Consider the following 16614-nt stretch of genomic DNA (forward strand, 5'->3'; position numbering starts at 1 on the left):
TCATGTTGTTGTGATCAATCAGCAGCGATGATGGATTCATTTCTGTCCAAATATCCACATGATATGGAGGATATAACCACAGAATCTGGACCGTGGTTGGTTGACGGTCAGGAGGAATGAACCTGAAGGGCTCAGTGTTCATCTAGTTTCAGCCCATTCATTGAAGAATGACACCACAGTATGAATGCCCTCCACAGTCCCATTCTCCTACATGTTAGACACCCAAAGACTTAAACTGCTTCTTCCCAAGCAGTTTAGACTGAAAGAGCTCTGTCAGGAAGTGAAGGTGTGAGTCAGCCACACCGGGCACGGCAGATGAAGTGTGTGTGTGTGTGTGTGTGTGTGTGTGTGTGTGTGTGTGTGTGTGTGTGTGTGTGTGTGTGTGTGTGTGTGTGTGTGTGTGTGTGTGTGTGTGTGTGTGTGTGTGTGTGTGTGATGTGGTGGAGGTTTTCACTCCATTTCCTTTTGTGTTCCCTGGTCATTGAAAACTCACCAGGGAGATAAATATTTGGCTGTGAGGAATCAGTGTGCTTCACTGAACACTTCAGATCAGAGACTGTCTTTTCCTCACAGCGGATAGTCATCCATTCACTAAATGATAATGACTTTAAAAGCAGTGTGTTGGTGTCTTCCTGAAATCCCACATTATGCACAATCCTGATCGACTGATCCTGATTTTTATTGCAATATGACAAGTGGTTGTTAATGTCTTTATACGTGTTGCCCGCAGACCTCCACACAGTAGCTCATGTAGGGTAAAACAAGTAAACAGTAATTAGTGCACAGTGATTTCTGCTCGAGTATTTCAGTATTTTCAGCTGATTTGGTGGTCGAGAGTCACACCCAGAAATGTATATTCAAACACTTTTTCAATAACAACATTATCAATTTTGATGGGAATCTGTGTCGACTCTATCAATTCCAAATAACATACATTTAATTTTGTGCAAACTTGGGGACAATTTGTTTTTATCAAGCCACCTCTTGAAGTGAACTACTTCTGTTGTGCTTTCTTTAAAAAGTAGCTGTAAATTCTCTCCTGAGCAGAAATTGTTCGTATTGTCAGCAATAATAATTAAATTTTCCAAAACTTGACCAATGTCATTTATGAATCATATACATATTGTCACCTGTCTCCTAAATGACTTTTAAACCAGTTCAGTAAAGTTCCCCTGATACCATAACTGTACAATCTTCTATTGATATATCATAGTTAATTGTGTGAATGATTGAATATGTCTACTGAGTATTTTTTCTTGTCAATACTATTTGTGATCTCCTCAATGAGTTGGATTATTGTGAGGGAAGTTGAGCTGTTGGATCCATATTGGGTGTTTGTTAATAACTTGTGTCTTCCAGTTTGATTGTCTCATTTTGCCGTGAAGAGTTTTTCCAGTATCTGTGCGTGGCAGTTGTACCCCCCCCCCCCCCCCCACTGTAGCTTCCCCCCACGGGCGGTTCCTCCTTTATGGGCAGAGAAGTGAGGCAGCACACCTGATTCCCATCAGGGGCTTAATCACCTCCCTGCCACATTGTGAAAGTAAGGAAACAGGCCTGTCATTTGTGAAGGGGTGTTTGTCTCTGGTTTTGTTTGACGGTATCACTTTGCCAATTTTCATTTTGTCTGAAATGGACCAGTTTGAAAAGACAAACTGAAGATGTGAGTTGGAGGTTTGTCAATTTCATCAATAACACTCGTAACTCTCGTCATATCAACATCATTCCGGTCAGTGGATTTTTATTCTTACATCTTTTTACAAGGCTTATGATTTCGGTTTCACCCACTACACTGAGAAAACTTGAACTTGAGTTTCTATCAATATACTCATGCCTTTTCTTTGGTTGCTTCTTGCTCCAAATGTCTTCTGCCAGTTTAGGCCAAATATTTGCAAAATATTCATAAAATCATTTACTATCTCCTCCATATTAGTTATAGACTTATTGTTATCAATAATATAATCAGCATAACTTGTATTATTAGTTCTGTTTCTTATAATAATATTCCAGCAAATTCCAAATCTCCTTTGTGTAACAGTTGTTCTGTTTTTCTATGATTTTATTTTACTCTGGCTTCAGATGGTCTGTATTAAAATCACCACAGACGGAAATATCCTTTTGATTATTATTCACAAACATTTTCTCCATCCAATCTATACTTCTTTCCATATTTGATTCTGGTCTTCTATACATACGGCACTCAGTTCTCCAGTGGGAGAAAATCAAAGGCAAGGACAGATCGGTGAGAAGGAAAATTCAGGTCCTCCGTCTCTCTGTTCTCTTCATGTCCGTCACAAGATGAAAAGAAATAGATACCAAATAGGGAACCACATGCAAGAAAATGTTCCGGGCAACAGATGAGGAGTATTGAGTAGTATTTTGAAGATCAGCTTCAGAAAAAAATGTCATTCATGCCTGAAGAAAATAAGAGACTATTGAACGACGACCATGTGTTTGTAGGATTCATGAAACCTGCATCAAGCTGAAGAATAAACACCCGTGGTAATTCACAAGTGCTTGTTCATGTGTTTCTAACCAACATAACATCGGAGGTATAGTTCCTGGTGAACAGCAGTACAGGATATTCTTTCCTTGATCCTCACAAGCTTGTTCGGTTAATGGTTACTAATAACTAAAAAGTTAACATGCTGTCGGTCGAGAGTCACATTTTGGATTGCGTAAAGGTTGACTTCATCAGTTCTTGAGATTCCAGCTGTGGATCTCGGAGTCCTGGCGTTAGTAAAACGATATTAGGTGTGTTTTAATGTTAGACCAGAGCTCTGCAACCTTTATGACCAAAAGAACCATTGTTTGTGATTTGTCACCAAATCAAATGTACCTGGAGCCGGAAAACATGTTGAACCTTTCAAATGAGGCTATATACTGTAGTTTTGGAACAAAAGCTGTGTCTTTGTTCAGCTTTTTCTCTACCTGATTTTAACGGTTTAATCCTTCTTTTCCAGCATCTTTTAGACAATCTTAACACTTTAGAATAGAAATACTATTTTAATCCCTGAGGGAAATTCCTTTAAGTGTTCCTCCACACTGAATAAATAGAAGGTTTTTATGTAATTTTGTTGTTGTGGTTTGAAGTATTCATTTGTGCCCACATGCCAAAATGAATTAAGAATAAAAATGAAAAAGTTGAATATCAAGTAAGACAGGATACAAATGAAGTAAGTGATTTTAAATATTAACATGTACAAGGCTTAACAGTGACTAATATAAGCACAGAAAGGATGGAATGAACTAAAACACAGCAAACACTGTTTACAGGAAGAGGTTATAGTCTGATGGCCACAGGAGGGAAGGACATTTTAGCCATTTTATCTCTTTTCTAATTTATTTCAAATATGTAAACACAAGTATCAAATAAATGAAATATTGATATTAAATATCCATATATATAAACACATACATAGACATATATGTAGATAGATACATACACGTACATACATACACACATATACATACATACTCATAGACGCTTATACATGCATATCCATACACATACATATAAAACAATTTCATAAACAAAAGAAGTCAGATATGACTTAGTGAAAGCTTCAAGGAGCCACTACAAACAGGCCAAAGAGCCACATGTGGCTCCAGAGCCGCAGGTTGCAGACCTCCGGGTTAGACATTAGCTGCAGTTTGATGAATGCAGGTCCTCTAGTTTTAAGAATCTAGGTTTTGATTGGAGGGGTGGCTTGCTCAGGGACCCCCTAGTGAATGTTTTTGGGGAATTTATGTCTTAAAGTACCAGCTTCTGTTTCAAAGAGTCGTCCTTCTCAGGTCTACAATGGTCCAGAGTTCAAAGACTCTAAATAAAGTTTTAGAGTGTAAAAGGTATGGGCATTGAGTGAAGAGTTTTGGTTTAGCAACCTTTGTTCAAGTCTGGGTCTGTTTTTAGTTCCACTCCGTATCTTTGAGAGAGTGTGAAAGGGTTCAACAGCTTTACTTCCCTGAAGATGAACGTTGACATTGGAAGAGAGATCAAGTAACAAGACAGGTGAGATAACAAACTCCATATTCAGCCTTTTGAAAGACTTATACAACACATGGAAACCGTATGAATCCATCCATTCACACTCATTACTGCCACACTGTTCCCGAATGGATTCAACAATGACCTCTCCAGGGTGTGGAAGAAAACTGGAGTAGCCAAAGAAAGCCAAGACATGCACAGGGAGAACATGTAAACCTGCTGGTAGCTGATCTGACCTTCACAGCTGTGATTTGGAAACACTTCTTTACCATTTCAATTCTGCTTGTGTTATGTATTGAAAAAAAGAAACCACATTTCTTGTAATAGTCTGAACAGCTTCTCTCAGGTAGCAGCTGCCAAAATTCACAGCTTTTCAGTAAATATGTCCTGCCTGGACAGAAACAGAATATTAAGTAAAACTCACAGATGTCTGAGTGGCACAATATCGTCACTTGAATGAGTTGACAAAGGCCCATGTGAAGCCTGGTCATTTCAAACGTCGTGGCTTCAGGCGGATCGTATAAGGAATCACAGAGTGGCAGATGGTCTCAGGTCTGATGAAAAGTCGCCACGTTACACTGCCGTCGACTTTCCTCCGGCCTGAAGCTCGTCTCTACTGGAGGAGCTCAACAAGAAGACAAACACTCAAACGTTCATTCAGAATTCTTTTCAGGATTTTAGTTTTTGTCGATTCTTATCTTACTTGTGACATTTAACTATTATTGCTAAAGTGTATTCTTATCTCAGACAAAAAATTAAGTATCTGATTTCAATAATGTCTTCATAGAAAGAACTATCTTACTTGATCCCTATAAACCGCAGAAACATTAAATCCCATCAACTATGAATTATAGGTTTAATGGTAACAATCGTAAATACATAACTACCAGTGACTTTGACCATAGTTTTATAAAGGGTCCAGTTTATGACTACTTGAATTACTTAAAATGACAAAATGAAAGTTCACTGTTTGAGTTTTGAAAATATCACCTACGAGTGAAACTAGTCACTAAAAACTCTTCAGTTACTTCAGGTAAGGTTTCAGCATCTACACTCATGGGTCAGTCAATGAATGGAGTGTGTTTGGTTAATTACATTATGTCACAAGGTTAAATCACCAAAGCTTTTTTAGTCTTAGGCTGAGGCACCAGTTAAGACATCATAACATCTTTACTTAAATATAAATTTTCAGGGTTCGATACCAAAAGGAATGACATAGAACATTTTCAGATAAGGATACCATTTTCAGAACATTTAAGCTACCAAAACTATGCACTTCAAACATAATAACTATCTGTTTTTTAAACTTTATTCTATTGTTATCGTTATTGTTTCGGTCTGGAAGAGGTGCTCAACACATTTCACTGCATGTTATATTGTGTGTAATTGTGTTTGTGACAAATAAAGGTCTTGACTTGACTTCTTGAAGTTACATTTAGATTTCAGCACGAAAAGGTTTGATCATATTGTTGAAAAGATCTTGATTTAAAAACACTTACATTCTTGAGCAGGGTTATTTATGTAGCCTTGACGGATCAGGATCTTGACTGCTCTCACAGATGGTGGTTGGCCCTTTCCAAGTTCTGAAGTGTCCTTGAGCAGACGTCTGCAGTTCATTGGTTTTGGTGTATAAGACAAATGTAAATTGTAAATTAACTTACACAGTGCATTTTACACTTGAGCAGACATAATGTACTTTACATGATCATATTTGAGGATACATTTACAGCCACAGACCACTTTGATATAGGGACACAACATGATAAGGGGATCGAAGCACCAGCTTTGCCACTAGAAGGTGAAGTGCTCTATCAAGTCAGACGACGCTCTCTTCCAATGGCTGGTCTGGGCTTTCTGGGTGAACTCAGTTGGTCAGTGTCTGGTGGCTTTCCTGGGCTGTGCATTGATTTCTCTCACCTCTATTGGTTGACTCAGCCTGTTTCCCTGGGCTGTGCATTGCCATGCTTGCTCTGCTTTTGATGGATTGAGATTGCTGAATGCACGCGTGGTGGTTGGCCAAACTTGTCCGGTGTTGGTCCATATTCTCTTCCTGGATGTGCTGCCTGGCTCTACTATCCCAGTTTTCCACTGGTCCAGTGTGGGCTGTCATCTCAACCTCCACCATTGTTCTCCACTTGTTAAGGTGGCCAATTCCAACATGTTGTCTCCCTTCTTTTCTCTTGTTGGTCTTTTCTCTTGTTGGACCACTTTGTATTGGTGGTGTCTCAATTCCTCTGGTAACGACTCTCATTTAGTTTCTGTCTCTGCCCTGCCCTCTTTCCATATACTGGCTGGCTGATGACTGGATGTGTTTATGCAATTCTCTTTTCACATCTTTGTAGTGTTGTGTTGCGTTCATCTTTTCTTCCACCCAACACTGTCTACCATCGTTCTGTTGTTGCCCTTTTCCTCACATTTTTTGTCTTAAAATGCATCAATGATGATCCCCCTCTCCACCGAGAATCCATTTCTAGAAGTTGTTTCTACCTCCTGTTCTACCAGCTGGCATAACCGTAGTAATTTCAGATATCTCTGCTATAAAGAAAATTAAAATGCCCACATTGTTTTCTTCAAACTGGCTGGTATGAACACATATTTATTCAGTCAGATGGGAATTAATTTGGTTTTTTGACATTTGACCCATCCACAAGAGCGTTTCTGCCAAAGCAAGATGTTTTTCTAGTGAGTGAGTGAGTGAGTGCAAAATTTCTGTAGAATTTTCAGTCATTGCAAATGCCAAGCTCACGCCTACAGAAACTCACGAGGAGCAGCCATGACAATAAACCTGAGTGGCTTCCAGAACACATACCTACACAAACCTCTTGGCATGTATTTCTGTCCAGGTTACTGGAGGTAATCAGAGTTTGCCTCTTGGCATATTGTTGGTTGTGGGTCGTCCATCACTTAAAACAGTTGCTGTCTTCTCCCAGCAGCACGCTTTCTCATCTCTCTGCTGCCCTCCCTCCAAACTGTGTGCCCACGCTTTCCTCTACCATCTGCCCCCTTGTGAAGACACGAGCAGCTCGCCAACAGCTTCCACTGAGAGCAGGGAAAGGCAGCTGTCCAGAACAACCTCCTGAGGAAACATTTCTTCAGTTGTTTCACCGAGTTCAGCTGCTGTACAGACCTACAGGTTCCCGATGTTTTCTCATCAAAGCAGTTGTAATTGGCACTGATGAGATTCTTTGCAAATATAAGGTGCAAACTTGTCAAAACAGTTTTTTGGGACACAGTCAGATAACTAAATGAAAATATATTGGCAGGCTGATCAAAGATATATTCATCACATTACACAGCTTGAAATGTCTGTAGAGGGTGAAACCGTCGTGTTCTCCAGTGGTTCCTCAGCCTCCTCAGCCTCCTCGCTGTGGGCGGCGTCTGGCAGGCCTCCAGGGTGAATCTTAATCAGGTGCTCCAACCGCCTCAACTGGCTGCTCTTCATCTGAATGAGAAGCAGCTCGGCTGTCAGTCTGCGGAGTGTTCGTGAACACATGAATCCTGAACAGAAGAACTGCAGGTCTCTGTCATGGCCGGTCTATTATTGATTTCTGATCACTGTTGATTATTAGTGACTTGATGTCTGCAGCTTTAGCATTAGCAATAGCATTAGCATTAGCATTAGCATCAACATCAACATCAACATCAACATTAACGTGGCAGTGTTCCCCGAGGCATCGAGCTGCTCTCAACAAACTTTTGGGTCGTGAAACTTGAGTGTGGATGTCATTAGAGACTTAAACGATGAGCAGCAGTGAGATGGTTAAAGTGTGGGAGGATGAGAAGGATACAAACATTATTCCTTGTAAGACTGTCACTGACACCTATCATCACCACAGACTGTGTTTTTAGATCAAACCAAGACTCACAAATGTGGGAGAGTTGAGAGTTCACTGAGATGGTACAACCCAACTCATCTTCTGCCTTGTATGCAGAAGCTGCTGTGGTTAAAACACTGAATGTTGAAAGATGGATTCAGACAATACGCTTGTCAAATTCATTTATCGAACTGTTTATTTATATAGCTCTTTTTAGTGCCCTCACTACAATATGTGTAGCTATATTAAACATTTTAAGCCCAAAGTGTTAAAAGAATAATGATACAATATTCCATGCCAATTTAAATATGAAATCTCCCACAATAAATGACCAAAATAACATATATTTCACCATTTCTATGACAGAATTTCTTGAAATAACTTTTGCAGCCTAAGTGTACTATTTTCCTTATTTGTGCTCTAAAATTTAATTTTAAATGTTTATTCTTCTGTCCTATAAAAACTGCTGTTTTGGTGTGTGGAGCATGTACTTAAAGCATTTCACTGCACATTATACTGCGTATAATTGTTGTGTGTGATAAATAAAGGAGTTGACTTGAACTGACTTAAAAAATTACCTTTACATTAATACCTAAACTTGTTTGCTATTTACCAAAGTATGACTTTAGATTTATTCCGTGTTTAATTACCCAGTTGTCCGGGCTATGAGTTGAGATTTCAGAGCTCTATAATTATGTTGTTTGATCTTCTCCTTCACATCTTCAATCCATCCATTGTTTTTCTGACTTTGCTGGGTTACTGGGGCTGATCCCAGCAGACTCTGGATGTCTATAACAGGTCATCCATACTGTACGTATATCAAACTAAAGACTAACACTTATAGACAAAATCACACCCAGCTGTGATTGAGATTGACCAGTCAGTCAAAAGTATCTTCAGACAGCTCACAAAAGAACAAACAAATGCCACACAGTGAGGCCACTGTGGATTCAGGGCTATTCTCGCTCTGTCACAGAAAATAAATCTTTATTTTGAATTCATCGGACACTTGATGCATCTAAGCAACAAAAGGATAAAGCTGAATGTCAGAAGTTTAAACTGGGCTCCTTCTGTCAGTCCAGAGTAACAAGTCACACTTCATCTAGAACCGCTGGTTCTAATGGGATGCAAATGAAAAATGAGAAGAATATCAATGTTCTTGTTTTTTCACCTTATTTCACCTAAGACATTATTTTATTCAGCATTATTTTAAAAGCCAAACTTGACAATACATCGTAGTGTTTGAAACGCATGCAACATTCACTATCCATCTACTACTGAAACAAAACAATTCAAGTAGCAGACACTGTATGTTTCTCACATGTACAAAACTTGACCTTATTCCAATGAATCCTACATGTATGGCGCTAAAAGATGTGACGATAAAGATTGACTGGGACTCTGGTTTACAGCAGGTTGTTGTTTGATCACTCGGCTGGCCAGCACCTTGCATGTTCACTTTGTTTAGACATGGAGGATCATAGAAGCAAAGCAATGATAACAAATGAACAAGTGCCATATTTTGACAATAGGAGTGATGAACCATCCTCACCAGTTGATGATTAATATTGAAGGTAATGCTGTAGCAATGCACATTCCCATATGTATTAGTTTCTCAGAAACCTCAGATCAATGAACTGACAGATTCTGCTTTACTGTTTACGTGAAGCAGTTCCAGACACAAGTTGAACGGTTGCAGAGCTGCTGTCTCTGTCAGTCTATTCGGCACCAAATTAAGCTGTTTGGATAATAAACTTGTTTTTACTCGGTGACATTAGCATTAGCCTATATGAACTCATTTAAATGGGGTTTGTGTTTGTGTGTTTTGACAGCTGGACAACCCAGATGAGCAGGCAGCTCAGATCAGAAGAGAGCTGGATGGACGCCTACAAATGGCAGATCAGATTGCACGGGTAAAACAATACTTTAATATATAAATACAAATCTAAAGCTATATCATTAGGAGATTTCTGACATGAAGTGATATGAAGCATTTGATTGGAGCATGCTCCTGACTAACCGTCTGTTTCTTGTTATGCTCAGCATGGTGGAAGGTTCCCCAGGTTTTCTTCCAGGGAGATGGAGGCCATGTTCATTGAGGAGCTGCGATCCTCTGTCAACCTTCTCATGGCCAACCTGGAGAGCATGCCGGTGTCCAAGGGAGGAGAATTCAAGCTGCAGAAGCTGAAACGAGGCCACAACACCTCCATCATGGACATGGGCCAGGAGGATGAGAACACACTGTCCAAGTCCGATGTGGTGCTGTCCTTCACTCTGGAGGTAGGCAGACAGCGGCTGGCCTGGGCTATATCACTGGTGCTCATTGTAATTGGATCCAGACAGAGGTGATGGATGATGTGAGTCACCCTGTGTCCTGCGGTTAGGAATGAAGGAATGAAATAATGCTCAATTTGCAGTTGAATACAGGAGATGGCTGCTGTGCGTCAAGGCTTTAGCTTTCTGGACTCTCAATAAAAACACTGTAAGGCAGAACAGTGATTCAACAAGCAACAACAATGATTTATTCTGCCTATGAGGTTTTCACTCTCTAAAGAAGTGCCACGGTCAAACACATTAAAAATTGTGCTTGAACGTTAGGTCCTTCATTAAGAAGTTCTGCATTAATAACTCTGTATGGCCCTGCTTAATAAAACGTATATAAAAGTATACAGTGGTAAGAACATTTGGGAGGGTCCATATCCACTTTCACCATTTTAGTGAATACTAAGATTCAGTCATTCCGTACTCAGGGGCGACTGGTCATTAGGGGAAGGTAGGGCTGAGCCCCACCTGGTGTCATCAGGAAGGACTGCATGCAAAGTATGCTATTAATTATTTAAGATTATCTTAAATATTTTCTTGTCTATGAATACATTTTCCTCCTAAATTGCACATAATTAGTGTGTGAGGACTGTACTCCCTGGTTATTGGTCTCCTCTTGCTGCTTCGGGCTGTTTTCTCCTGAACCACACCGATGGTGCATTAGTGTGGGTAGCCCCTCTCTCACTGTCTGGATCCAATTACAACGAGCATCATTGCGTATTGCATCCAGTAAAGTGTAAATGAGAAGTTCAGAGCTGATTTGCCGGCGAAGAATTAGGCACTGCTTCATAGAACCGGAGCGAGTCGCCACGAACACCAGCTTGTGAGCGGTGAGACTGAACAAACAGTTAAAAATCAAAATTAATTAGGTCGATTATTTACTGGAGTATGACTTTGAAACTCTTACTTTAGTGGAGAAACTGAAGGTACTTGGTGGTAAACTGAGTAAAGCAGTGACCAAGAGTATCTAAGAGTCTCACAGTTCTGCATCTTTACAGGTGGTCCAGTGGTAGAACTTCTATCTATGAGACAGCATGACCTAGTTCAATTCCTAACGTTGACTTTTTTTTTAATTGACTTTTTTTTCTATTTCAATTGACTTTTGTTTTTTTTGTTTTTTTGATCAGCTATTTCAAGGCTCAACATTTTTTAGTGGATTGGCGCCTATATGGTCTTTAAAATGTTGTGGCTAAAAGGTTGCGCACCCACTTTACTTTGGAACTCAGTGGTGTCACTAGACCTGAAATACAATCTTGCCCCACCAAGTATTTCCATATAGAAACACCTCTTTCCTTCAATAATCTCTTCTTAGTGACCTGGGTGCTCCCACACCTTGATGCATTGTTGTCATGCAGGTCTTAAAACAGTAGAAGCTCCAGCTAGAGCTCAGTAAAGAGCAGGTGGAACAAATAAACTGTTTCTGTGTGACAAGTGAATTTCCAGAGTCCACAATCTTCCTCACACAATCCAAATACATGACAGGTCGACTGGTGACAGTAAAGGGAGCTGGGTGCATGTGCATGTGCATGTGCATGTGCATGTGCATGTGCATGTGCAGGTGGAGGTGGAGATGGAGGTGTATGACTTCCAACAAAGTATTAGCCGTCCAGCCAGTAATTTTAAGAAGGCCACACGGTCTGCTTTGACCTTAGGACGAGCCACAGGAGGTGGTACAACCTCAAAAGAGCAGCAGGTAATGTATTAAAGCTATTTCACCAGTTGGATGAAGTATTTAAGTCTAATGTGTTTGGATTCAGTAATCTAGATATAATTCATGTATGTTTACACACACACACACACACACACACACACACACACACACACACACACACACACACACACACACACACACACACACACACACACACACACACACACACACACACACACACACACACACACACACACACACACACACACACACACACACACACACACACACAGATTATTTACATGTGAGTCATATGAAGATGTGAATGATGTGTCAGGATTCCTGTCTTGAGTTCCTAATTAGAGAAACTGTATTTCTCTTGACTGACATTCTATGTGACGCTCACCTTAATTAGTTGACTGGCAGATCTATTTTAATATACAAAAGGAAGGGTACACGTCTGCCTTCCTCCCGGGTGAAATATTTCCTGTTCAGTACTCGTGTTGAGCCTCAGTGGGAGCAGTCCCATGGCACCCTGATTATTTTACTGCCTCTGTGTCTGTGATTCATAATAAACAAGCACTTTTCCATCTCTTATCGTGTATAAAAGATGCAGTGTGGGTGAAGTGGGAGAAAATCTATCTTTTGTACAATGAATGGTTTCTTTGGCTGGATAACAACCAGCCCACAATTTACTCACTGAGATGTGGCAGAGATCACCACACACTTCAATAAAAAGCTGTTTTCTACTTTATTCAGATTTCAGTAGAAGCTGTTTTTACACCTCTATGGGAAAGAACAACAACATATTGAAATTCCTAAAAGACCAAACTGATCCTTCAGTCATTTGGTGGGATTGTGAACTGAGCTGGCTGGAATGAAATCTGATTCTATGAAGAAAAACTATTCTGCCTGATAGCTCCAGTATATTATATGACAAAGATACCAAATCGCTTTTAAACCACAAATCTTCCTTTTCAGGGATTGTGCTGTTGTACATGAATAACATTTGTGTAATGTCAGAGCTAAAACAAGACAAGCCGTTTTTCTGTCTCATATGTGTTTTATTTCAATTCAATACAATTTTATTTGTATCGCGCCAATTACAGCACAGTAATTTCAAGGCATTTTTACAGAGAAATAAATCAACACTTCCACATGACCAAGCAAAGGAGAAAAAACCTCTCTTTTATTAGGAAGAAACCTGCAGAACCAGGCTCAGAGGTGGAGACTTGTTGCTGGTTCGGTTGGGGCAGTGGGGGGTAAGGATTGAAACCCTGGTCCGGGTATTTGAAGCCAGTTTGATCTCATTGGGGTATAATAATCCAAAAAGTTTTGTCCTGTTTTCACATGGTTTAATTTTGCACTCTCCCCTCACAGTAAGAAGGTTCCCTGTTCCAGCCTGGAACATGTTTGGGGGCCTTCTTGTGTGGTATTGTGGTTTCCTCCTACAGGTTTTTGACCTGGCACACACTCCACTAGACCTCTGAAGGTGAAGTTAGAAGCAGACTGGTCGTGAGCATCAACGAGCCTCGGGCATCTCTGATTATGACCCTGTCCAAAGATTACAACTTTTCTTTTCTGGGTCCATGCTCGATAAATACTGATTACTGCAGACTGGGAACACACTACAAGTTTTGGTGATTTGCTGATCCATTAACCAAGACATCAATTTAATAACCTGCTGAAATCCAAAAGCGCGTGAAATTAACTGGTCATATTATGCAAAACTCACTTTATAATGGTTTTCCAACAGTAATAATCGTCCCCATACCTGGAATGATGCCCCAGAAGTTAAGAAAATCTCTCATCTCTCTCCCTGGCTTGTTTGAGTTTATAAAAAGTGTGTTGTTCCAACCAGCCAATCAGAAATCAAACCCTATATAGTGTCACCGGGGGTTTAGCCAATGACACTATATACCAATGACACCACGAGAGGAAGTACTTCCTCCTCTTCCCAAGATGGACATGTGTGGGTGGAGCCAGTCCAGCTCACATAGACACAGCAGATTCTGAATGTCGATCCTATGATCCAATATTCAAATGGGGGAAAACCAAGGAAAAGCTGAATCTGGGGCAAAAAACTTGTGTTTTTGAAGTACCTACAGGTCTTTGGTATCTGCTTCACTTAGGCCGCACCAGAACTACTCCAGAGTGTGAAACCTGTTGGGATCTGCTTGTTTGGTGCCCAGCAGTGTATGAGGGTTTTACCAAACCTGTCGTCTCTGGTGGAAACGCAACCTCACAGTTGATGTGCCACCTTCTAAAGATAGTGCTTTTATGAGATTTATCATCGTTTTTTTTTTTTAACATCAGATTGTTTTTCTTCTTGACAGATATTTTCAGTTCCTTGGAAGAAACCGCCTCTGCTGCTGCAGTTCAGACCAGCTTTTTTCACAGAATGGATGTTTATCTGTTTGTGTGTGGTTACAGGTGGTCATAATGGAGGTGCAGGGTCTGAAGTCTTTGGCTCCAAACAGGATTGTTTACTGCACAATGGAGGTGGAGGGAGGACACAAACTGCAGACGGACCAGGCGGAAGCCTCCAAACCCACGTAAGTCCATCATCAAGTCACCGTGCCTGAGCGCGGTGCCATCCACGCTGTCTTCACTTAAAAACTTTCATTCTGGAGCATCTTGAAAACTGGACTGGGTAATGAGTGTCAGTCGTGTTAATAGACCCCACCTCCACACCAATGTGCTTTAACGCCTCAGATTTGCTCTCCAAAATGATAAAATTCAGATTTATACCTCATTATGATATGCTGCCATGTGCTTTGTTTGAAGTTGTGTCTTGTTCTGAAAGTTTTCACACTTTACACATTCATTTCTACACGTTTTAAAAAAAATTAATTTCTGCTGTGGTGGCCTTTCTGCGCTGGTTGGTGTCACTTCCTCCACCCGTCCAGCGACTTCAGCATTAATATGTAGCTGTGTCTTTATTCTGATTGAGGTTTTTTTTTTTTCTTTTACACATTCTGGTGAATTTCTGAGCAGAGTAACAGTGTGGAGGTGTTTATTAAGTGGGTCACATTTAAACATCTCACTTACAATCTGAGTTAATTCTGCTCCAGTTTAAATACGAGCAAGGCCACAGTCTTCCAGTTAAGTCACAACTGAGGAGCATCAACTATATCTATAGTCTCCAAAAAAAACACATAAATATAGTACCTTAAAATGTAGATTTATAGTGGCCCTAGGTGATATATTTCCCACTCTTAATTAAACAGCAATTCCCTGGGTTGAAGTGTAACAGCTAGTGTTATCTTGTGAGGTCACTCGAGGCAGATCGAACCCTCCGACGGGTCAGTTTCACACAGTTTGACAATTTGGGACTAAACTAATGAGGATAACCTTCACTGACAAAAATAAAAATTGAGAATAATTGAACCAACTTAATTGAATTGCTTCAACTGGTAACATCTAAATGAATCAAGTTCTTCAAACCGTGTCAAATTTATTAACTCAAGTTCAAAGAAATTGATTCATTCAGATGTTACCCAAATTAATTAAATTACGTTGGTCCAACTATTTCCAACTATTTTCTTTTTTCAGTGTTGAGTGGATCTGCATTTCTAAAGATGCATCAACTTGAGTCGTTTTCAATTGATGGTGCTTGAGTCTTTACAACAGCGATTCCTCATTTTATACTTGAATTAATTTCTCTCTAATACAAATGCTTGTTATTGCTGCGTGTGTCATTCAATTCAATTCAGTTTTATATTTCTATGGTGCTAAATACAACACAATCATTTCAAAGTAATTTTAATGAGAAAAGGAGCAAGTAGAGGAGATGCAGGAAAGGAAAAACTCCCTTTAAACAGGAAACCTGCAGAACCAGGCTCAGAGGTGGAGAGTTTCTGCAGAACTGGACTGTTCTGTTTGGGTTTAGGGGGGAGAAGGAGAGAAAAGGATTGGACAGTCAGATTGTGGGGAGGGAGTCACACGTGGGTTCTGGTTGGGGGTAGTGATTCTCCATTCAATTCTCTATTTAATTCTACACACCCAGTCATGCACGCACAGACACACACACTGCTCTTTATATAAAATTCATTCATTACAGGTCAGATAATATTTCCATAGTGACCGATGAATGTCGTTTCAGGCACATTTCCTGTTTCCTTTGGTCTTCGTCGCTGCTGTTTCATCTCCTTTAACTGTCCTACTTTAATATTGCAGAGTTCAATAACAGGTGGACCTGAATGTTCCTCAGGCAGACATGAGGACAGACATGGTGTAACACGGAGCGATATTATTAACTCTGCCAAGACAGGAAATCCTGCCTACATTTACAGAAACAATATATTCTTAATTGATGATTGTGTGTTGGAAGAGAACACTTCTCTACTTTGAAAGTAGAAACATTTCGGAAAAGAAATGATCAACCTTTGGGAATATTTGCAGTACATGAGAAGTGTTGAAACTCTATTTTAATGCTTTGTTATATATTTACTAAAAGCCTCACAGGAACTTAAACAAATGGACCTGATCCAAAATCATTAAAGAGGCTGGATAAATGAACACATTAATACACATGAACAATTTTTTATTTAGGTGGGAGCATTTCCACCTCTCCTTCCTCATTAACTGATGGAAATCAACCATCAAATTGTTTTATTTATTTCAACAAACTATATCTTGCTCAATAAACCATTCAGTTAGTCTAACTTTTTTGAGAACATAAGGCTATTGGTTGTAAAAGAAAAGCTGTAATTCAGCTGGAGGATGTGGTGATAGTTCCAGAGGATGTGATGCGTCTTGTATCCTGCTGATTGGTGTTTCACTCTGGATTACACTGATTGGTGGATTCTGGTTGCAAACTAATCTCAGACTCAGCAGTT

General features: G+C 40.0%; 1 protein-coding gene across 1 annotated transcript in view; it reads left to right on the plus strand.

Moving 5' to 3' along the window:
- The window catches only part of LOC308108977 (calcium-dependent secretion activator 1-like), a gene marked incomplete at both ends in the record, with an annotated part of 180358 nt that overhangs the window by 49381 nt on the left and 114363 nt on the right, over positions 1-16614 (plus strand). The window contains 3 exons of the mRNA XM_080462308.1: positions 9633-9713; positions 9844-10080; positions 14207-14328. Of these exons, the coding sequence (XP_080318434.1) occupies positions 9633-9713; positions 9844-10080; positions 14207-14328 (440 nt within the window). The remainder of the gene's footprint in view (positions 1-9632; positions 9714-9843; positions 10081-14206; positions 14329-16614) is intronic.

The sequence above is a fragment of the Lipophrys pholis genome (assembly GCF_963383615.2).
Source record: "Lipophrys pholis genome assembly, chromosome: 4".
Classification (NCBI taxonomy): Eukaryota; Metazoa; Chordata; class Actinopteri; order Blenniiformes; family Blenniidae; genus Lipophrys; species Lipophrys pholis.